Consider the following 24,665-nt stretch of genomic DNA (forward strand, 5'->3'; position numbering starts at 1 on the left):
GGCTATTGTTTACTACTTAATTCAGTTGCCCATATTTAGTCCCAATATATTTTTGTGACCCATGTCCAAAGTCTGCCAATTCTCACAAGAATGATGGTCAGAATTATTTAATCTGCACAGAACATTTTATGCTAAGCCTTTCTTCTTCTTGAATAGGCCATGCTTTTCTATCTCACTGCCTTTGTGCAAAGTTGTTACCTCTGCCTGGAAAGCTCTCCCAGCCCTTCTCCTAACAATTCATATTTATTCTTCAGATCTCAGCTCAAATATCACCACCTCAGGGAAGCCTATGCTGATCTAGTCCTTCCAAATCTCTTATATCCCCCAGATTTCATACTCCGTAATTTCTCTCATAGGTCCATGCACTTTTCTTTTATAGCACGTATCACAATTTGTAAATGTGTATTTTTGAGATTGATTAATGCCTTTATCGACCTCTAAACTTTAGCTCTACAAGGGCAAGGTTGTTTTGTTTTGTATTGTTTGCTTACCATTTTTTCCTCAATATGTGTTTGGCAGTGTACATATGCAGAATGAGTCAAGTATTTTCCAATATGAAAACCACATGTTGAGGCAAAGATGAGTACATTTTGTTGATTGTCCCATCATTTTAAATAGTTTTTCAAATTACCAACCCTGAGTTATGAGAGATCTGTTGAAAAGAGTTTCTATTGTATGGGCTGCCAAGTAAAAAGATATCTCAGCAGTACAATCATTCTGAAAGAAATTAGATCGCTTGATTTGCTCACACAGATGCCATTTCACAGAACTTTCTCCCAACTCATGCTTCTTAGTTTCCAAGCTTTTTAAAAAATAAAATACGAAAAGACTTTTTACTAATGGTTAGGTTGGGTCTTTCTCTAAAAATATATTTTATTAAATGCAGGAGGAGATTGGATTCATGATGTATTATTTCTTTTGGGACTAATGATACTTTTTCCAACTTCAGAAATTGTTTTTAAGACCGCAGAAGTATCAGATTAAACTAATGTGGTGACTACCTCAGGACAGTAATATTTTATTCTATTTTCCTTCCAAGAATGTAACTGTTAAAAATTACTACAGTTATTTATTCTTCACTTTACAATTTATTAACTGAGGGGATCATATTTCATTCTTCTTCCATGTGAGTAACTTTTTTGTGTGTTTTCATGCAGCAGAGACAAATAGTTTTTCATTTGAGAACTCTAGACTTTGGTCCTGTTTTAATTAGGAGACTTTTGAGATTTGGATGAAAGCAGCATATTGTCCTTTCGGATAGTCAGGCAATACTTGCAAGATCTGTCTAACCATAAGAGTTACAAACCCCTTTTAGATAATAAGTCTAGTATACTTTAACAGCAGTGCTTTCAGAATTTATAGGCTTTACTTTAGAGCACTCAGTGTTGATCTTATTGCTGATCTCAAATGGTTTTGTTTTACACAGAAACAAATGGATATCAATGCTGCTATTCAAGCCCTGATTGAATCACATACTGCCCTACAGATGGAGGTAATATATCTGGCTTTATTTACACTAGCACTCTCAATCTACAAATTAAACAGAAATTTTTTTCAGAGGCCCAAATGTGACTTTATCTCAAAGCCTGTATTTAAAAGAGATTAAAAGTAATGAAAAAAATTTTAAGGACAAAGTAAGCAATTTTAATAAACAGAAATATATGCATCAGATGTTTTTTAAGGAAAACATTTAAAACAAAAATATAATATTGTTAAAGGATTTTTTAAAATAAGAATTTGGTACTATAGAAGAAACAGTTAAATGAAGTTAGCCATTTCTTAAAATGAGATCTATCTATCATCACTACTCTTTTTTCCTATTTAAGCTCTGTTTATTCATAATATAGGTTTTTTTCAAATTATGCAGTAGGCATAGTAATTAAGTTTTATGTCAGCTTGAAAACTAGACTTTTGAGTGTGAATTTAAGCTTTTATTAGGATCAAGATTAATAAAACATACAAATATGCCTATAGTTAAATATAAACTGTTCTTTACATCCTGCTCCCAACTCCTTGCACACAACAGGAGTACATTTTTCTTCTGCCTTGCCCCGTGTTGATCATTTGGGTTACATGCTGGTAATGACTACTCCAAGCTTCTTTGCTAATATGATTCTCACAATGACTTGGCAGAGCTACCAGAATACTGAAGTGACCTTAATTGACCACAGTGCAGAGATATTCGAAACCTTGAACTACCTTAGCAATTTACTGCACAGCATCAGGAATCCTCTTGGCACACGAGATAACCCAGCACGAATCTGCAAAGATTTGCTTAACTGTGAACACAAAGTATCAGATGGTAAGTTACTGGTTTCCTTAAACTCTGATATCTAATTTTGCTTCATCGTTTCAGTGTGTTTGAGATTTGCGGTGTATTTTTTCCAAACCTTATCATTTTTGATAAATCCCTGGCAGAGGCATTTTAACATCAAGAACCAAATACGTACTCAAAGAGGCAAACATGTTTCTGAGGTCAAAGTATCCTTTTTCAAGGGTTCACTTTACAAAAGGTTTTCCACTGCACAGCCTGACTTATGGCAACATGAAGAGGTCATAGAGCCCTCTCTACCACACCCTCTATAATTAGTTTTTACATAAAATGGAATTTAAGTGCCTCATTTCAGTATCAGTGACTATAAAGATGGAGTGGCTTGTCATTCTTGGAATTTTCTCATCCTCACATTGATACCCCAAATCCATTAGCCAGAGGTGCAAAAACAGAACCATCAAGGAAAGGTTTAAAGCAAGTGGAAGAACCATCACTATCTGATGATAAGTAGGGGAAACCCTGTCTGCTACAACATGTCATTTAATTTTAATTTCTATTGGGTCTACCTGGTCAGCTGTACAATCAATATTAGTAGTTATCATTTTTTGGTAAAAACTCTAGTCTTAACACACAATGACATATATGCTGATTTGAAAATAACTAAGTTATTTAATTCTGCAGGATGAATAGTAGTCCATATTTTATTTTATACACATACACATATACATATGTATGTATAAATACATGTTTGTCCAAAAACATCTTCCATTCTAGAATAAAGTATAGTGAAAATATTCATTTTATTTATATTAATAAAATGCTTAACTTCTATAGATATTTCCTGCCCTAGATTATCACAAAAACAAATAATATTTACAGTTATAGCTGCCTACAATAATTCAAATTTGATTCTTTCCCATATTTGAGGGTATAAAAATGCAATTCTATAGAACTGAAAGGAACAAAGACACTACAGGACATACAAATTACTGAAATCTAATTCAAGGTCTGCCTTCCTCATAGGAGAAATAGCTAAGTGGTATGGCTCGTAAGGTATCAGAAAGGTCTTTATGCCCAAAAATACTTTCATCACTAGGAGATTGTAAGTGCAGTAGAGAAACACAAAACAGCAGGGAAGAGGGGATATGACAGAAAGTAGGGTGGGGGGTGAAGTGGTAAACAGAGTAGGTAGATGAAGCATCTCTGAGAAAGTGACATTTGAGCAATATCAGAAGGAGGTGAGGGAACAAGCCACAGGAAATCTGGGGAAAGAGCTTTCCAGGAAGAAAGAACAAACGCAAGGCCCTTGAACCTGAGCGTGTACTTAGCATGTTCTACTATTAGCAAGAAGGCCAACGTGACTGGAAGAAAGTGCATAAGGGGAAGAATGGTAGGAAATGAAGTCAGAAAGATGTCAAGAAACCAGATTATACAGGATCTTATAGATTACTCAAAAGACTCCAGCTTTTACTGAATAAGATGGGAAGCCTCGGGAAGATTCTGAGCAAAGGAATGACGTGACTTGACTTAAATTTTTAAAATGTTACTCTGGGTGTTGTACTGCAAATATGAGGACAGGGTAGAAGGAGACATTGAGAAGACTATTGAAATAATCCAGTAAGAGATGATGATGGCTTGGACTAGAGTTGGTGGTGGGGAAGTGATAAGAAATGGTCAAATCTTTGGATATGTTTTAAGGTAGAGCCAGCAGTTTTTTGTTGGTAATTCGGATGTGGGTTATGAGAGAAATAGAATGATAAAGGATGACTCTAAGATTTTTGACTAAGGGACTAGAAGAGTGGAATTGCTGTCAAAAGAGATAGAGAAGCAAGTTTGGAGACAAGATCAGGAGTTCGGTTTTGGATGTATTTAATTTGAGATGTCTGTTAGGCATTCAAGTAAGGATGTCAAGTAGGTCATTGGCTACTCAGGAGTGTGAGGTCCTGGCTAGGGGTAAAATTTATGAAGTCACTTGCATATAAACAGTATCCAATGCCCTGAGACTGTTTAAGGCTATCTAAAGAACAGATAAATAAAGAAAAGAGAAGAGTTCTAAAAACTGTGCCTTAGAGCTCTCCAATGTTTACAGAGGTCAGGGAGTTGAGGGGGAACTAGCGAAGAAGACTAAGAAGAAGCTATCACTGAGATAAGAGGAGAACTAGATGAATGTGGAGTGAAGAAAATGTTTGCCTGAGGAGCAGGCGATCTGCTGGGTCGATGTCAAGTTAGGTGAAGACTGAGAAAGGCTACTAGATTTAGTAACGGGAAGGTCTTTGATGATATTCGCAAGAGCGGTTTAGAGGAATGGTAGCAGTTAAAACTGTATCAGGTTTTCAGAGAAAATGGTGGAGCTGGAGAGTTTCCACTCCCATTAATGAAGCAGGTAATTCAATTTGCCTGACGAAACGTTTTGAAAATTAAGTTAAAAGCATCAAATACTGACAAAGTAGTGAGGGACTTTCAAGCCAATATTCTGAAAAAGACAGCAGAGAGATGAACACATACTTAGAGCTACTTTTGCCCTGGGTGTGTTCAGAAACTGAGTAGTGCTTTTGGTCAAAGGTTGGAATCTGAAGTCCACAAAAGGTGGGGACTTAGGCTTTCAAAGGGCTCCACTTTAAGAGTAAAAGTAAACGGAAAGAAAAGATATTCGTACAGATTGCAGCCTAGCTTCACATCGTCAAGATGGCTCAGAAAATCTCAAACTGTGAACTTGGATTAAGATGATTGCAGACTGCTAGTAGCCCCTCATACCTGATAGAAACAAACAAAACTCTTCTATGAAAGATAATATCATCCTAGGGCTCAAATTATTTCCACAAATAATTTTTCAAATATAGTGCCCAGCACACAATCAATGGTAACTAAGCACACAAGCTGACAAAACACCACGAAATGAGAACTGGCAGAAACAGCAGACAACAGAAGCTGACTCGAAAGAAAAAATAAGAGAGGAAAAATTTGAAATGGAAGGTTTAACGGACAAGGTAAACCTTATTTAGGAACACGGTTTATTCACAATAATGAGAGAGAAGGCAGAATACATGTGTGCTAGTACAGATAGATGGGTAAAGGTCATAAAGGGAGCTTATGTAAGTTTCCTTCAGTTTGCTTTAGTTGTCTCAGTGAAACTGAAAGGTTATCAGTCAAGAATAAGAATGAAGGAAAGGTATAGTTAACTTGAGAGGATAGGAAGAGGTTTCAAATGGTTAACTATGAAAGTGACAGAGGAAATGAACTAGGGAAACATAGTAGTACTGTCTGGCAGCCTTTCAAACATTTAAATTTAAAGTGAGGCCAGTCAGCAGAGTTGTGTTTTTCTCTAGGCACATTTAGTTGTGCAGGTACAGGCACAGATTAGGCACAAAACTGGATTTATGCAGGACTGGGATTTTATAAGACAAGCACAATGAAGTGAGGCAGGGCAAGAATGTTAAGGAAGTCTCTAAGGAAATGATCATAGCAAAGGACTGTGGGTTTTAAGCTAGGCAGGAAGAGAAGTGAACACATGATTACGAAGGACAATGAAAAAGTGGTAGTATCAATGGATAGTAGGTCCTAATGAGATCAAAGAATTATTAGGGTCAGAACACTAGAGGGAATGAGCTGGAATGAGAAAAGAGGTGAAATCATGGAGGAGATCTAGCTGTAGGTAATAACAAAAACTAGGGTATGGCCTTATAAGTTAATGATTAAAGTAAACAGGACAGGAGAAGGGTACAAAAACGTTGGTGGGAGAGAGTTCGAGGCACTGAGAAGTCGGTATTGCAAATATCAACCATGTGGATGTGAAAATCACCAAGAATTAGGTTATAAATAGATTTTCTGAAAGTGATAGCTAGAATCATCAAAGAAATAAATTTGGTGATAGCAACAGGAAGAGGTAACAGGTGACATAGTGCAATGACAGCAATTGTACCACGGAGTGTTTTTAGGGAGAAAGTGGGGAGAACGGTCTGAAAGTGGCAACGAGGAGCAAGAAAGATCCCTTCCCCACCCAGGCACAATGCTACAGAGGCTGTGGCAGAACTTGAAAGAGCTGCAGGGGAAGCAGTGTTCTCAGAAGAGAGCCAATTTGGAGTTAGAGCATTTAGGCCTATAAAAGACGTATTACGATATAGTGCTTTATCTGTAGCTCAGCATACCCTGAAAAAAATACGAAGCCCCTACCAGTTCACCATTGTACAACATAATGCCTGAATTCAAAGCATTCCACCCCATGTAACAATGAGACCTTGCTTGAAGGAAAACGTTTTATAAAGAATATATTCACTCACATAGTAGTAGGAAACTATTTCTTGAAAGAGAAGAGATGATGAATCAAGATATGACTGTAAGCCTGGATCAGATCCTGGTTTAAAAAAAAACAAAAACCCAGCTATAATTTCTACAAACTACAAAATGTTCAACATTCTGAGGAAATGGGAAAAAACAGGATGGAGGTGGTATTAGGATCTTTTTCACCCCTTTCTTCCATATTTCAATAGATCAGTGATTCTCCAGATATAGTCCGTGGACCAGAATTAGATGCAGATTCTCAAGCCCCATCCCAGATTTAATGATTCAGCAACTCTTGGGATGGAGTCCAGCTATCTGGACTGTCTGTGACAGTCCCCTACTCTTGGAAGTACCAATTCAACAAGTCTTCCCTTTGAAGAATTAGTAGAATAGTAGAGGGGAGAATAGTCGAGGATGTTGTGGAAGTCTAAAATGATACACCAGGTGAAGCCCAGGATGAGCTGGAGGAATCTTTGCTGTGGGATAGGAATGGAACAAACAAGGATTTCTACCTATTATAGAAAATGACATTTTACAAAGACTGTTTGATTGTCTTGCCTTTTTAATGCAAGAAGGCAGGGCCATCTCATTCAAAAATTCCTGCCCTTTGCGTTTAGAATAAGGTGCTATTTCAGTATTCTGAGCCTGTTATTCCGGAATTAAGACGCTAGCCCAGTACTTTTCAGTCTGAATATGTCTTGAAGTCTTTTACACACCATTTGATTCTCCTGGGCACTCAATGGAGGCAAAGGTTGGCAGGCTTACACTGGCTGTAGAGATTTCAGTTTTTTCCACTTACAGATCTGAAAAGAAAGCACAAAAATAACCATTTAATTGCACATTTCTCTTCTGGAAACAAAAAAATGTTTATTCCTTTTATTTTAATTATCAATATTACACATAAAGATATGTTTTTCCTCAGGGAGACTGAAGAAGTTGTTTCTGTTTTTTAAATATATATATTCATTTTTAAGCTCTGTAATGACATAGAACAAAAATACACATATATCCTATATTAATTTCAACTTTTCTATTAACTATGTAACTTTAGACAATTCACTTAAAGTTGCTGCGCTTATCTATAGAATGAAGCAACAGATTCAGCCATTCGGTTATTTTTTATTAAAATTATAAAATGCCCTTAAATTGATAGGTACGTGAAAAATACAGTATTTTCAGTATTGGTTTTACATAATGCTTGCAGCTTTCATTCTTTGACTAAATGTAAATATCTTTATAATCTAAGTTTTTTAAAAGGAAAAAGCGTGAAAAAATATATTGAAAGTATCATGATGATCTGTAAGGATAGTTCAAATATATTTTAGCATGGCATTTAAATATCTTTATGTTTTACAATAAATTAATAGGAAAATACTGGATTGATCCAAATCTTGGATGCCCTTCAGATGCCATTGAGGTTTTCTGCAATTTCAGTGCTGGTGGTCAGACATGTTTATCTCCTGTCTCTGTGACAAAGGTACGTTTTGAATTTAGTACTTGCCCACTATCAGTAAACAGTGATTTTAAAAATTCTTTCATTTTAAATAACTATGAGTTTTATGAATGGAAGCAAGATATTCTCTACCATATATGAGGAAGAAATTTTTTGTTTTTAAAAAATAATCCTGTTAAATCTTGACATTTTGATTATGTATTTTTATGACTGGCTTAGCTTGGCTTACTCTACTGACTATGCTTTTTAAATTCCTTTTAAAAATGTAAAACATATGTTTTTATGCACATGCATTCATTAGAAAACTCCCAAACAGCTGCAGTGTTTGTACTCAGTAATCAGTTACCTTAAGTTTTACTGAAAAAGACATCATCATGATTAAAAGAGGAATTTCACCACAAAGCTTGCTATTTTTGGTGACTGGGCACAAAAAAAAACCTCTCCTAAACATCCACTGGATATTATTTAAAATTTCTTACAAGCATAATTCTATAAACCAAATGTTTAGAATGAATGAAAGTTAGTTTGGTATGTAACACTGGATATTATACCAAGCATTTCTAAACCCTAAAGCTTAGTTCTACCTACAACATGTACTGAAGAAACTAAAACTGCATTTCTTTCTTTTTCTGGTTAAACTACCTTGGCCTTCCCAAGAACTTTTCTCATTGACAAAGAACTGATACACGGACCTATTGTGTGTTTTGTCCACCACAGAAAGGCAGCAGCTAAAATATGCAGTGTGTCAGTCCCTCCCAGCTGCTTATCATTAGACTGCCCTCTCCTCCTAAAACGCTCCCCTTCGTTAACTAGGGTGTTTCACCAGCTCATCTCAATAGCCATTCACCACTGTTACCCAAAGCAGAGGAGGGGCGGATTCTTATGTTCCTATGGGATCTGTGGAACTAATGAGGAGCAGCATGATCGTCCTGCTTCCAAACTATGCACGATCATCCTCACTCCCCTGGGTTTAGCCCAGGATTTTTTTTTTTTTTTTTTTTGCGGTACGTGGGCCTCTCACTGTTGTGGCCTCTCCCGTTGCGGAGCACAGGCTCCGGACGCGCAGGCTCCGCGGCACGTGGGATCTTCCCAGACCAGGGCACGCACCCGTGTCCCCTGCATCGGCAGGCAGACTCTCAACCACTGCGCCACCAGGGAAGCCCCAGCCCAGGATTTTTATTTGGATTATCGTGGAAGAAAAGGGGAGACTGGTGTGCAAAGAAGACAGGATCAAATGAAGGAGCTGCACTCCAGTTCTTTCCTTGGCTGAATCAATTCTCCCATCTCTCCTATCCATAAACGCAACCTGAGAAAGACTGCGCAGGTAGTGGAAAGAACAGCAGACTTGCAATCTGGAACCTGGATTCTAATTTCTTTTCCCCTACAAACCTGGGGAATGATGCTGTGAGCCACCAGAGAGCCCACTCTGTGCCAGGTGCTGTGCTAGCTAAATGACAGTGGGCACCTCACATCCTCATAACAACCCTGTCATGTCGGGGTTATACCCAGCTTTACCAACAAAGAAACTAAAGCTCAGAAAGGCTACATACGTCACAGGTTTGTGGTTCTCATCTGCAAAATGAAGGAATTTGAATTACTTCAGCTCTAATATTCCTCATGATGATCCTTCCATGTTTTCATCTTTATACTCTTCCTTTGCCTTTCCTCTCTTTCCCTGAAGTTTTGCTTTTTTGTTGTCATTTTATTTTTTTTCCTTCTCTGTTACCTCATAACTGATATTTCTCTGATTTTTGTGTTTGGAGATTAACATAAATTCCTCAGTAGGAACTACTTCTATTCATTTATGTTATGACCATCCCCATGCTTGAATAATGCTAAAATAATAATGATGGTGATGATGATGATGTCTAAAGCTATAGAAAAATCTGTTTCCTTGTTCAAGCCTAGAAAACGTGCAGTCATACTTCCTTGCTCCAGTGTTGCCCTATATCGTTCACTTTATTAGTAAATACTTGCTCACGCATTCATTCATTCATGCAATAAACATTTACTGATGACTCACTGTATGACTGAACTGCATTAGGGGCTGGCAACACAAAGACTAAGATTCTGTCTTTGTCTGTAAAGGCTCTCATAGTTAAAATTAATCAATTTATTAATACAACTTTTAACTTATCTTTGGAAACTCAAAAATAAATCTTCAAATGAAAGTATAGACAGAATTTCAGATTTTTATGAAAAAATTTTAAGCAATAATCAACAACAAATTATTAATGCATCTTAAATAACATTATGCAAAGTATCTCCTTTTTTTTTGTTGTTCATATCTAGTAGCCTAGTAGTATGCTAAAGCCAGCTCATACTGCTCAGGAGAGCCTATTATTAATGTCTCTTGTGAACTCCATGTTTAATGACACTACCTTGATAGCCTAAAACCAGCCATGGTGGGAGTATTTACAACTCCCACCATAGGGGTGGAAATCAGAAAATGCTATAAATCAGGGATTCCCCCCTGCCCCACCCCTGGCCTGTCAAAGACTTTCTTCAGGTTTCCCCAAACTGTAAGGCTTTCAATTGCCATATCTTATAACTTGCATATTGTTTCAATGACATTAGTTGGAGTTTGGAGTTGGAAAAGTCCAGATGAACTTCCTTCATTTACTGAGCTCAGAAGCCACCCATATCATCACCATTCATTGTCTAAACACTCCAGTGTGGACAAGTGCTCAGACAAGTGGCTCAGGATTGACTATTGGTTTCAAGGGATGGAATAGCCAGATTTTCGAAGAAAACACTCTACTTGAACCTAAAGTGCTTTCAGATGACTGCAAGGTAAGGGAATGGCACTTTTAGAATTGTTCAATATAACTAACGTAAAATTGATAAAACTATATAAAATTAATATAATGAGTAAGACTTTAATTGCAAACCACAGATACAGAAGGGTAGTAAGTTTTAACGTGCCTGATGTGTAATAACCGTACATTTTTCAGAGTCAATTATTTGCTTATATCATATCAACTTTTGTCACACCCATTGTTCATCCGTGAAGTTTTATATGCAAAACAGGTGTTAATACATAAATTTAATTTTTATTCCCCATATGAAATAATTATATCATAGATCGATGGATGGATGGATAGATAGACAGATGGCAGATAGGGCATATAGACAAATGATTTCTTTCCTATATTTTTAGCACTGTGATTCTGCATCTCATTACATCATGGAAGGCAGGTTATAGAGGCAAGTCAGCTTTATTTCATTTTGTCAGTCCCTATACCTGCTACCAAATAATGGGCATAATGGCAGATTGACTGACCCTACAAATCTGTATTTGAATCACAGCCCATTTTTCCTATTAAAATTAAATAATAGTGAAGAGTCTATAATTTTAAAACATTACGTTGTGGAGTAGGTGTCGCAAACTATAATCCACGGACCAAATCTAGCCCAGCACTCGTCTTCGTACATATATGCTACTGGAACACAGCCACACTCATTCGTTTGTTTATTATCTAGGGCTGTTATCACACTACAGTGGCTGAGTTGAGCAAGTGTGACAGAGACTGTATGGCCCACAAAACCTAAAACATTTATTATCTAACCCTTTACAGAAGAGTTTGCTGACTCCTGTTATATAGTATAGGGTTGTCCCCTTTACATACATCCTAATTTCTTTAAGTAGCTCGGTTTCCTGTTCTGGTGTACTATGAAGCCCATGATTTAGGATCTCTTACCATTTCTAGGGTGCTTTACCTTTTCACATTTCATTTTCAGATAAACAGCTCTTGGGTATTTGAAAAATCATAAGCAAACAGAAGTATACAGCTCACTCTCTATAGGTGAAGAGATCAATCAATATTACCAACAAATTAATTTAACTTTCACAATTTTGTCCTGAAACTTTTAGTGACTCACTACTATCTCTGAGACACAATCAAAACTCATCAGCTCTTTATTCAGCAGTTAGAATAGTCAGGCCCCAAACCTACCTTTCTACCTTTCACTGACTGTGTACCCTAAAGTGTGGTCCACCTGATCTATTTATAATAATAATAACAAAAACAACAATTCCTACTACTAATTATTGGAGACTTATTAGATGACAGGTACCATGTACTGCATACATTATTTAATTATAACAGCTTTGTGAAGAAGTTCCTATTAGTATCATTTTATAGGTAAGAAAGTGAAGGCACAGAGGTTAAGTAACTTGTTCAAGGTCATACAGCTAATTAGCAGAGGAGCAAGAAATCAACCCCAGGTGTGTACAGGTCCAAAGTCAATGCCATGCTACACTACTAGGGACTTTTAACTGAAGACTCATTTAATCCACACAATACTGTGAGGTAGGTTTTTATTCTTCCCATTTTATATGTGAAGAGAATAGCTCTACTTGGGTTTCTATCAAAATCTGTTCCAAGTCAAAATCTGTGCACCTAAACCCCATGCTAGGCTTATTTTCACAACCACATTCTACTTTTCCAACTTTTTGTTTTTTTCTATTCAGGTCATTCCCTTTCTCTGAAGTGCCGTTCTCTACCCCTCTAACCAAGTGGAAATTGTAGGCAAACTTTAAGGCCCATCTTAAATTCTGAATTCACAAAGCTTTCCCTGACACTTCCAGTTGGAAATGAGGGACTTAGCACTCATTGTCAACATTATTTATGTTGCATTTATCATATACAGTCTTATATTATGGCTGTTTCTCCTCTCCCCAACTAAATTTATAAGTTGCTAGAATTCAGAAGCCAGAACTAATTTATTCATCTTTATATTTTCCAAGCACTGTAAGGAAATGAAGGATTACATCTTATTCAACTGTGCCAAATGTACTTAGTGTTCAACACATATTGTTTGAGATTTAATGAAGTTAATCTGACAGTGTCTTACACAGGGAACTCTATTCTAGTTATTATACCAAGCTTGTGACTTTGGTAATTTATCTTCTGTGAGCTTCAATTGCCTTAACATAAAATGGAATTTATAGTTTAGATAATTTCTAAAGCTCCTTCAAACTTTAAAATTTATACCATGATAATTCTGTGAATGAGTAAATGAATAAACTCCTGTTTAAAAAGCTTCACAAAACTAGTCAACTGTGTTTCTCTATTTTGTCTTCTTGAATCTTAATCATGTAACAGTTTTTGATCCATAACAGAATTTACCAGAAACAAAAGAGCATAAGTAATAAAGAGAAACAGAAAGGCCTAGAAGGAAAGGAAGAGAGGAATGAAAGAAACTATATAAACAGTAACCACAGAATGGAAAAAAAGAAACCTAAAAGATGATTCAATGTAATTATAATTTACTTCTACTGAAGTGATTCTGCTTATTTCCTGCCTAAAGTACAGAGAGGTTGAGCTAGCTCATTCCCTTTCATCCAAGAAAAATGCCCATCCTGAAACATCACTCCCAAATAAAGGAACACAAAACAGATGGGTATTACTCATATTAGGAATAGTGCAGTTTTTAAATTCATATCTGGTCCAATGATCCACAGACAACAGAAGCAGAAACCCTCAAAAGAAAAATCAGAACACACAATGCCATTTAGAGAAAGGAATAAGCACATATTTTCAATTATTCATAGTAATTGTTACCGTTTTTTGAGCATTTACTCTGTGCCAGGCATTGTTCTAGGCACTTTCTGTTCATTATTTCTAATCCTTAAAATAAGTCTACATTGTCTATGAAGGACACTGTCTGCTGCTAATGAAACAATTAATTACAGATTAAAGCATTTCATTCTTATTTTACAGATTCAAGATGGCAGCTGGCATAAAGCAAAATTCCTTTTTCACACCCAGGACCCTAATCAACTTCCAGTAATTGAAGTACAAAAACTTCCTCATCTCAAAACTGAACGGAAGTCCTACATTGAAAGCAGTTCTGTATGCTTTCTCTAAAGTCTCTGAATTAGTTCAGAATTCATGCTGTTGGCCAGGTAATTGCTGCAGAGGGAAAAATATAGACAGAAAGGTACTATTGGATATTATGAAATGCATGGAATAAAGCATTGGCTAAATCTTAAAGAATCTCAGGAAGAAAAGACTTCCTCCTAAGAAGGAGACGAGGCATTTTTTAAAGGACTATTAAGTATTTAATTCTTTAAAAAATTATATTGATCTGAGCTTTCTTAGAGAATTCCCTAGAACTGAACATTTATAAACATGGAATTCTTCAGGATATTCTATATTTTTTGACTGTCTGAGAGCAAAGTACCCATTAGACAGCTGGAGACGCAAAGCACTATGGAGCAATACTGGCTAATGCTCCCAAACGTGCGATGCTTCTGTCTAAAAATTGCAAGCCACAGTCTGATATGTCTTATTTTCCCAAATACTAAGCTGTATTCAGGTCCCCAGTGGGCATATACATCTTAGCCGGTGATACACTACCTCTTACATGTTGCCTTTTTGTGTTGCTTGATGCTCTTTCTAAAACAAGGTGCTTGTGGCTTTCATAGACTATTTCTTTATTCGTCTTTGTCATTCTTTAAGAGTGTATGTACTGGTTACATCAAGATATATTTTGGTTGTTAGTACTTATTTTAATTTGTTTGGTCACATACTTAATAATAACAAGTAAAACATTATTTATGTGAAGTCCTTGTTTTATTTTAAAATTCTCTTTGTGGATATTAGAATCAAAGCCAGCACACTGTAACCGGTGCTTAAGCACAAGAGAATTGGGAGGGTTTTTTTTAACTGTTTTATTTTTAAATTGCTGTAAAAAATTGTAGGCCAGCTACATCCAGTAGTAGGTTTGGGTTAGAGTTTAGGGGTTGTGATATACTATTTTTAAAAATCCATGATCATCTGGGATGATATTTTGTGTATATATATTTTGTAAAGTTCTAATTAATTCAGCAAATCTTTTGAAATTGCTGATGTTTTAAATTATAAAAACTTTATATTTCTGCTTCATAGAAATTACATGTTTTTGTAATTATTCATTGATTTTCTTTCACTGTTCTTAAATTTAATGTGTTGGGACCTAAAAGGATTCAATTTACCAGTCTTTAAAGTAACATTCAGGAAAACAAAAACAGTCCTTTGCTATTTAAAATAGGCTCAGCAAGTTCAGACTTTCCTTGTTGTCAGAGAAGTGTTTGTTAGTTAAGTATTAAAAGAAAAATATTATACCTTTTGGTATATAGAAAAGCATGTACATCCATTATAAACATACTATTAGCCACAGCAAACCACACTTGCCTATCTATAATAAAAATGTGCTTTAAAATATTTTTTGGTGGTATTTGTTTTTCTTCTTTTTTTACCATATCCTTTTATTATATATGATAGCCCTTCTGGCATAGACCTTCTGTACTGTATATTACATTACCAGAAAGTACCTATTGCATACCTATAAAAGGATTATAGGGCCTATTTCCTACTTGTACAAAATGAGGTCATGGCACAGAAATAAACTCTCTCATATATGGTCTACTGATTTCCAACAAGGGTGCCAAGACCATTCTTCAGTGGAAAAAGTACAGTTTTTTCAACAAATAGTTCTGGGAAAACTGGATATCCACATGCAAAAGAATGAAGTTGGACCCTTATCTTACATCATACACAAAAACTGACTCAAAATGATGAAAACTATTACTGTAACCCACATTTGGAATAATATCAAAAATTTAAAAAAACACTTAAAATGGATCAAAGTCCTAAATGTAAGAGATAAAACTCTTAAAAGAAAACTTAGGTGAAAGGCTTCATGACATTAGATTTGGCAATGATTTCTTGGAGCTGACACCAAAAGGACATTCAACAAATGAAAACAATAAATTGGACTACAGCAAAATTTAAAACTTCTGTGCATCAAAGGGACACTATCAAGAGAGTGAAAAGACATCACACTGAATGGGAGAAAATATTTGCATATTTTATGTTCGATAAGGGATTAATATCCAAAATATATGAAGAACTCTTAAAACCCCACACAAAAAACAAAAAAAAACCCCAAGCAACCCAATTTAAAAATGGGCAAGGGACTTCCCTGGTGGTCCTTCCCTGGTGGTCCCACAGGTAAGACTCCATGCTCCCAATGCAGGGGGCCTGGGTTCAATACCTGGTCAGGGAACTAGATCCCACATACATGCCACAACTAAGAGTCCGCATGCTGCAACGAAGATCCCGCGTGCCACAACTAAGACCCGGTGCAGCCAAAATTATAAATAAATAAATAAAAATGGGCAAAAGACTTAACAGACATTTCTCTGAAGAAGATATACAATGGCCAACAAATGAAAAGATGCTCAACATCACTAGTCATTAGGTACAAATCAAAACCATAGTTAGATACCACTTTGTACCCATTAAGACGGCTATTACCATCCCCCCCAAAAGAGGAAAATAACAAGCGCTGGTGAAGATATGGAGAAATTGGAACCCTTATACATTGCTGGTGGGAATGTATTATGGTATAGCCACTGTGGAAAATAGTTTGGCAGCTCCTCAAAAGTTAAAGATAGAATTACCATATATGACCCAGTAAGTCTACTTCACATATATACCCAAAAGAATTGAAAGAAGGGACTCAAACAGATACTTGTATACCAGTGTTCACAGAGGTATTATTCAGAAGAGCCAAAAGGTAGAAACAACCCCAATGTGCATCAACAGATGATATGATAAAATATGGTAGGTACATACAGTGGACTATTATTCAACCTTAAAAAGGAATGAAATTCTGATATATGCTCCAACATTGATGTACCTTGAAAACGTTATGCTATGTGAAATAAGCCAGACCAAAAGGGAAAATACTGTATGATTCCACTTATAGGAAGTACCAAGAACAGACAAATTCATAAACCAAAAATACAATAGAGGTTACCAGAGGCTGAGTGGGGTAGGAATGAGGAATTGTTGTTTTTTAATGAATATAGAGTTTCTGTTTGGAATGATTACAAAGTTCTGGAGATGGGTGGTAATGATGGTTGCACATCAATTTGAATACGCTTACTGCAACTGAATTGTACACTTAAAATGATTAAAATGACCAATTTTATGCTGTATACTTTACCACAATTTTTTAAATGGAGCTATGGCAAAGATGTCTGATTTCCTGCTTGAGAAACACAAATGTTTTTTAAAAGGAGCCAAGACTGATTCTAAATGAAAGAACCCATAGTTTATACTCTAGTTTCAGTTCATATGCTGTACCTTCTGTTTACCCTCCCCCCCAAAAAAAACTTATATCACAGACATAAATGAATTTCCTAGGTATCCTAGGTATCATTTAGGAAATATATATAAAACAGAAATTCCTTACTTTGTGTTTGTTTTGTTCCTGAAATATTAAATTTAAAGCAAATTTTAATCAACTTATTTATATGCAGTATAGTCTGGTGTTTTAAGAGTACTCTGAGGGTAAGCTATGTGACTTTGCGTGTATTATATATTCTTCATTGCCCCAGTTTCTTCACTGTAAAATGGGGACAATAAAAGTAAAAATCTATATTAGTTAGGGGTTCTCCAGAGAAATAGAAACAGTAGGAGAGATAGACAAATGACAGATAACAGATAAATTGATGAGAGATGACTAGACAGATATAAAGATATAGATTTAATATATATAATATACATATAACATTACATAATAAAACATGTTTTAAATATATACTATATTTAATATGAATATATTAAATACTTAAATTGTAATTAAAATTATATTAAAGTTAATATATTAATAATATATTAATTATATATATTATATGGAGATTTATTATGATGAATTGGCTCACATGATTCTGGAAGCTGAGATGTCCCACAACCTGCAAGCTAGAAACCCAGGAAAGCCAGTGGGGTAATGCATTTAAGTCTGAAGGGCTGAGAACCAATGGTTTAAAACCCAGTCTGGGGGCTACAGAAGATGAGATGTCCCAACTCAAGCATGCAGACAGAAAGCAAAGAGGGGCAAATTCCTCCTTCCTTTGCCATTTCTACTCAGGCCCTCCACGGACTGGGTAATGCCCACACACATGGAGGCAGCATTTTACTTTACCAAATCTACTGGTTGAAATCCTACTCCCATCCAGAAACACCCTGTCAGACACACCCAGAAATAAATTTTAACCTGGTCACCCTGTGACCAGTCAAACTGACACATAAAATGAACCATCACACTATCTTACCTGGAATGAAACAGAAATGTAGTTCTTTCTGTAGGAAGCAAAAAGGTGGTTTTCTCATTTGGTAACTTTGCAATAAGCAAGAGAGCGAATGCCACTAATGGCAAAGAAATGATTTGAGCAGTAGGAACACGTGTTTGGAAGCAGGCACTCTGGCAAACCTCACTTTCTGACCAAAACGTATGAGTTTGGCCCTCTCACACAAGACTAGCAGTTTCAAAAATAAGTGTTAAGCTAAGCCTTCAATGTATAGTGCTCTGTCCTATTAAAGCATAACTTTTCACTCTGACCTACACAGTAATTGGCTATGGTAAGTACGATGAAGTCATTGTCACCTAAGCCTAGGTACACAATTATGCAATCTGTGTGCTTTGGATTCAGAGTCCTGGTATAATTCTAAGCCAGATTAGACAAATGGCACCTCTGTAGAGAAGAGCAACTGGCAGGGAGTCCAAACTATCATCTTGGCTGTACCTAGCGGGGAAATTTTAGGACTGCACACAAGTACAAAAAATAATCTCACTGACAATCCACTAAAAATAATTTGATTTTGCTGGGTATCTAGTTCAGGACAAATTTAGAGTTGGAATCAAGAAAACTTCTCACTTCTTGAAGCAAACACTGGAAATCCAGTTTCATGAAAAAGACATTCTTCATTAAGGGATAAAGATCTCCCTCATCCATTAGAAAAGAAAAAACTTTAGGGGCTCAAGATGGTGGAGTAGTAGGACAGGGAACTCACCTCCTCCCACAAATACATCAAAAATACATCTACAAAGGTAACAATTCTCAAAGAACACCTAGTGAACACGAGCAGAAGACCTCAAACACCTGGAAGGACAAGAAAGAGCTCCAGGTAACTGGGAAGGACAAAAGGAAAAAAAAAAAAGAGGAAGCGAGATGGGACCTGTGTCCCTGGGAGGGAGCTGAAAGGAGAGAAGTTCCCACACCCTAGGAAGGCCCCTCACCAGCGGGGAGATCAGCCGCGACAGAAAAGAAACTTCAGAGGCTCAGAGGAGGCCGCAACAACCAGTTTGTGGTAGGCAGAAGAAAGAGAGGCCTACAGACCTACACAGACAAGTCCGTTCCACTGCCCTGAACGCCCCAGTCTGAGACACGCAGCTGCTAGTATGGGCGGGGGCGGGTGCTGGAACTCGGGATTTAGAGGATAGACACGGGGAGGGGCTGGCTGCTGGCTGCACTGAGACAGCCTGAAGGGTCTGGAGTGTGGTACAGCCGCAACTGGGTGTGTTCACGTAAGAAGCACAGGCCTGCCACAGAAGCAAAGCGCCATTGTTAAGTGGCATGCAAAGGGAGGGGCGGGGCTGCCATTACAGCCTCCTTCTCTATGCGCGGGCTCCCGCCTCCGTGGGCTCCAAGGGAGTGCACCCCAGCCACCACCTCAGCCGGCTCCCACGCCACGCGCTGCCTCAGCAGGCCCTGGGAGCAGACACCAGCAGGTTCCCCATATGCAGACGTGAAGCTGAAACTAGAGCTGAGCCATGCAACTTAGGATGAAGGGCTGAAATCTCTTCCTGTGGCTGCATGAGCCATGGATTTACACCTCTGCCGCCAGCTTTGTAAATTCAGCACCTGTGAGACACCTGAACAGACAATGGGTGCTCCCGCAGCTGGGACAGGTCTGGCCTTCACAGCTGTGGGCTTTGTGGGCATGTGCACACGGGGGCTGGGCCAGGCCAGGGTCTCAGCTGCCTCCATAGCTCCCAGAGCAGGTCCAGGTGCACAACTACTGCAGTCCTGGGACCTGACTTCAGTGAATCTGTGCTGGTGGCCTTGTGAAAACAACGCCTGAAAGACACCCAGGGCTGATTGCCAGAATTTCCACAGTTCAGGCAGGGCCAATGGCAGTCCAACAACAGTGTCCTCTGTGAGCCCACACAATAGGTGAAAGGTGACACAGCAGAGGATACTCACTGGTGAACAGCTCTGGCGGAGGAATACTCAGCAGCTTCTCTTAGTGGGAGTACTCTAATCCCACCTACCTCACACTGCAGATCAGAAATACAGCTCAGAAATGTATCTGCGGGCTTCTACTCCAACAACTAGGGAGCAGACCCTGCCCCTGACAGGGCAGTGACAACCACAGAGCCAACAGGAGGTCCCACTCAATATCCAGTGCAGGCTCTAGTCATCACAACGCCAGTCACACTTCTTATCCAGGGGATAACGACCAGCATACACTGAGGAAAGAGGCAGCAGCATTCATACGAAAAGCAGTCCTCACACACAAAAAAATAGTCAACCCACACAGGCTACACGGGGACGATGCCACATAAAACAGCCCTCCAAGACCACAGTAGATAAGTGTTTCTCCTAAACTCATAGTGCAAGAGAAATCTAAATATTTATATCCTTCTAAGAAGCAGATGAACCACTCCCAATTAAAAGATCAAGAGAATTCCCCTGAAAGAACAATGAAACAGACCTCTTCAGTCTAACAGACGCAGAGTTCAAAAAGGAGATAATGAAAATACTGAAGGAATTAAGGAAGGCCATCAACAGAAATGCAGATTACTGTAAAAAGTAACTAGAGGGGACCTTGAAGATGGCGGAAGAGTAAGACGCGGAGATCACCTTCCTCCCCACAGATACACCAGAAATACATCTACACATGGAACAACTCCTACAGAACACCTACTGAACGCTGGCAGAAGACCTCAGACCTCCCAAAAGGCAAGAAACTCCCCACGTACCTGGGTAGGGCAAAAGAAAAAAAAAGAAAAAAGAGACAAAAGAATAGGGACGGCACCTGCACCAGTGGGAGGGAGCTGTGAAGGAGGAAAAGTTTCCACACACTAGGAAGCCCCTTCGCGGGCGGAGACTGCGAGGGGCGGAGGGGGGAGCTTTGGAGCCGCGGAGGAGTGCACAGCAACGGGTGCGGAGGGCAAAGCGGGGAGATTCCCGCACAGAGGATCGGTGCCGACCGGCACTCACCAGCCCGAGAGGCTTGTATGCTCACCCGCCGGGGCGGGCGGGGCTGCGAGCTGAGGCTCTGAGGCCCGGGTTTAGGTTTCGGACGGAATGCAGGGAGAGGACTGGGGTTGGCGGCTTGAACATAGCCTGAAGGGGTTAGTGCACCACGGCTAGCTGGGAGTCCGGGGAAAACTCTGCACCTGCCGAAGAGGCAAGAGACTTTTTCTTCCCTCTTTGTTTCCTGGTGCGTGAGGAGAGGGGTTTAAGAACGCTGCTTAAAGGAGCTCCAGAGACGGGCGCGAGCCGCGGCTAAAAGCGCGAACCCCAGAGACGGGCGCGAGCCGCGGCTAAAAGCGCGGACCCCAGAGACGGGCGCGAGCCGCGGCTGAAAGCGCGGACCCCAGAGACGGGCGGGAGACGATAAGGCTGCTGCTGCCGCCACCGAGGGGCCTGTGTGCGAGCACAGGTCACTCTCCACACCCCTCTTCCGCGGAGCCTATGCAGCCCGCCACTGCCAGGTTCCCGGGATCCAGGGACAACTTCCCCGGGAGAACGCACAGCGGGCCTCAGGCTGGTGCAAAGTCACGCCGGCCTTTGCCACCGCAGGCCCGCCCCGCACTCCGTGCCCCTCCCTCCCCGCCGGCCTGAGTACGCCAGAGCCCCCGAATCAGCGGCTCTTTTAACCCCGCCCTGTCTGAGCAAAAAACAGACGCCCTCCAGCGACCTACACGCAGAGGCAGGGCCAAATCCAAAGCTGAGCCCCTGGGAGCTGTGAGAACAAAGAAGAGAAAGGGAAATCTCTCCCAGCAGCCTCAGAAGCAGCGGATTAAAGCTCCACAATCAACTTGATATACCCTGCATCTGTGGAATACCTGAATAGACAACCAATCATCCCAAATTAAGGAAGTGGACTTTAGGAGCAAGATCTATGATTTTTTTCCCTTTTCCTCTTTTTGTGAATGTATATGTGTATGCTTCTGTGTTAGATCTTGTCTGTATAGTCTTGCTTCCACCATTTGTCCTAGGGTTCTATCCGTCCATGGTTTTTTTAAAAAATTTTTTTTCTTAATAATCAATTTTAATTTTAATAACGTTATTGTACTTTACCTTCGTTCTTTCTTTCTTTCTTTCCTTCCTTCCCTCCTTTAGACAACGAATCATCCCAAATTGAGGAGGTGGTCTCTGACAGCAAGATTTATGATTTTTCCCCCTTTACCTCTTTTAGTGAGGGTGTATGTGTATGCTTCTGTGTAAGAGTTTGTCTGTATAGCTTTGCTTCCAACATTTGTCCTAAGGTTCTATCCGTCCCTTTTTTTTTTCTCTAAATAAGAATTTTTTAATTCAATAATTTTATTATACATTATTTTATTTTTACTGTATCTTCTTTCTTTCTGTCTTTTTTCCTTCTTTCCCTCCTTCCTTCCTTCCTCCCTCCCTCCCTCCTTTCTTTCCTTCTTGCCTTATTTCCTTCTTTGCTTCTTTCTTTCTTTCTTCCTCCCTTCCTTCCCTCCTTTCCTTCTTTCTTTCCTCATACTTCTACTAATTCCCTCTACTTTTTCTCCCTTTTATTCTGAGCCGTGTGGATGAAAAGCTCTTGGTGCTCCAGCCTAGGAGTCAGGGCTCTGCCTCTGAGGTAGGAGAGCCAACTTCAGGACACTGGTCAACAAGAGACCTCCCAGATCCACATAATATCAAACGGCGAAAATCTCCCAGAGACCTCCATCTTAACACCAGCACCCAGCTTCACTCAACGACCAGCAAGCCACAGTGCTGGACAACCTATGCCAAACAACTAGCAAGACAGGAACACAACCCCACCCATTAGCAGAGAGGCTGCCTAAAATAATAATAAGGCCACAGACACCCCAAACACACCACCAGACGTGAACCTGCCCACTAGAGAGGCAAGATCCAGCCTCATCCACCACAACACAGGCACTAGTCCCCTCCACCAGGAAACCTACACAACCCACTGAACCAACCTTAGCCACTGGGGACAGACATCAAAAACAGCAGGAACTACGAACCTGCAGCCTGCAAAAAGGAGACCCCAAACACAGTAGGATAAGCAAAATGAGAAGACAGAAAAACACACAGCAGATAAAGGAGCAAGATAAAAATGCACCAGACCTAACAAATGAAGAGGAAATAGGCAGCTTACCTGAAAAAGAATTCAGAATAATGATAGTAAGGATGATCCGAAATCTTGGAGATAGAATGGACAATAGAATGGACAAAATGCAAGAATCAGTTAACAAGGACCTAGAAGAACTAAAGATGAAACAAGCAACGATGAACAACACAATAAATGAAATTAAAAATACTCTAGATGGGATCAATAGCAGAATAACTGAGGCAGAAGAACGGATAAGTGACCTGGAAGATAAAATAGTGGAAATAACTACTGCAGAGCAGAATAAAGAAAAAAGAATGAAAAGAACTGAGGACAGTCTCAGAGACCTCTGGGACAACATTAAACGCACCAACATTCAAATTATAGGGGTTCCAGAAGAAGAAGAGAAAAAGAAAGGGACTGAGAAGATATTTGAAGAGATTATAGTTGAAAACTTCCCTAATATGTGAAAGGAAATAGTTAATCAAGTCCAGGAAGCACAGAGAGTCCCATACAGGATAAATACAAGGAGAAATACGCCAAGACACATATTAATCAAACTGTCAAAAATTAAATACAAAGAAAGCATATTAAAAGCAGCAAGGGAAAAACAACAAATAACACATAAGGGAATCCCCATAAGGTTAACAGCTGATCTCTCAGCAGAAACCCTACAAGCCAGAAGGGAGTGGCAGGACATACTGAAAGTGATGAAGGAGAAAAACCTGCAGCCAAGACTACTCTACCCAGCAAGGATCTCATTCAGATTTGATGGAGAAATTAAAACCTTTACAGACAAGCAAAAGCTGAGAGAGTTCAGCACCACCAAACCAGCTTTACAACAAATGCTAAAGGATCTTCTCTAGGCAAGAAACACAAGAGAAGGAAAAGACCTATAATAACGAACCCAAAACAATTTAGAAAATGGGAATAGGAACATACATATCGATAATTACCTTAAATGTAAATGGACTAAATGCTCCCACCAAAAGACACAGATTAGCTGAATGGATACAAAAACAAGACCCATATATATGCTGTCTACAAGAGACCCACTTCAGACCTAGAGACACATACAGACTGAAAGTGAGGGGATGGAAAAAGATATTCCATGCAAATGGAAACCAAAAGAAAGCTGGAGTAGCAATTCTCATATCAGACAAAATAGACTTTAAAATAAGGACTATTAAAAGAGACAAAGAAGGACACTACATAATGATCAAGGGATCGATCCAAGAAGAAGATATAACAATTGTAAATATTTATGCACCCAACATAGGAGCACCTCAATACATAAGGCAAATACTAACAGCCATAAAAGGGGAAATCGACAGTAATACATTCATAGTAGGGGACTTAAACACTCCAATTTCACCCATGGACAGATCATCCAAAATGAAAATAAATAAGGAAACACAAGCTTTAAATGATACATTAAACAAGATGGACTTAATTGATATTTATAGGACACTCCATCCAAAAACAACAGAATACACATTTTTCTCAA

At 38.8% G+C, this 24,665-nt stretch overlaps 1 protein-coding gene and 1 long non-coding RNA gene across 5 annotated transcripts in view; one reads left to right on the plus strand and one right to left on the minus strand.

Moving 5' to 3' along the window:
- Positions 1-15,107, plus strand: part of COL24A1 (collagen type XXIV alpha 1 chain) — a 392,639-nt gene extending 377,532 nt beyond the window's left edge. For both annotated transcript variants that reach the window (XM_073787806.1, XM_073787804.1), the window contains 5 exons: positions 1,427-1,492; positions 2,134-2,302; positions 7,918-8,027; positions 10,581-10,796; positions 13,730-15,107. In XM_073787806.1, the coding sequence (XP_073643907.1) occupies positions 1,427-1,492; positions 2,134-2,302; positions 7,918-8,027; positions 10,581-10,796; positions 13,730-13,876 (708 nt within the window). In that variant the 3' untranslated portion in view covers positions 13,877-15,107. The remainder of the gene's footprint in view (positions 1-1,426; positions 1,493-2,133; positions 2,303-7,917; positions 8,028-10,580; positions 10,797-13,729) is intronic.
- The window catches only part of LOC141275717 (uncharacterized), an 87,001-nt gene that overhangs the window by 19,607 nt on the left and 42,729 nt on the right, over positions 1-24,665 (minus strand). For 2 of the 3 annotated variants that reach the window (XR_012323965.1, XR_012323964.1), the window contains exons 2-4: positions 7,267-7,353; positions 6,550-6,623; positions 2,200-2,279 (exon numbers count right to left, since the gene is read on the minus strand). This is a non-coding gene — a long non-coding RNA (uncharacterized lncRNA). The remainder of the gene's footprint in view (positions 1-2,199; positions 2,280-6,549; positions 6,624-7,266; positions 7,354-24,665) is intronic. The other variant, XR_012323966.1, reaches the window with a different exon arrangement.

Source organism: Tursiops truncatus, chromosome 1, assembly GCF_011762595.2.
Source record: "Tursiops truncatus isolate mTurTru1 chromosome 1, mTurTru1.mat.Y, whole genome shotgun sequence".
NCBI lineage: Eukaryota > Metazoa > Chordata > Mammalia > Artiodactyla > Delphinidae > Tursiops > Tursiops truncatus.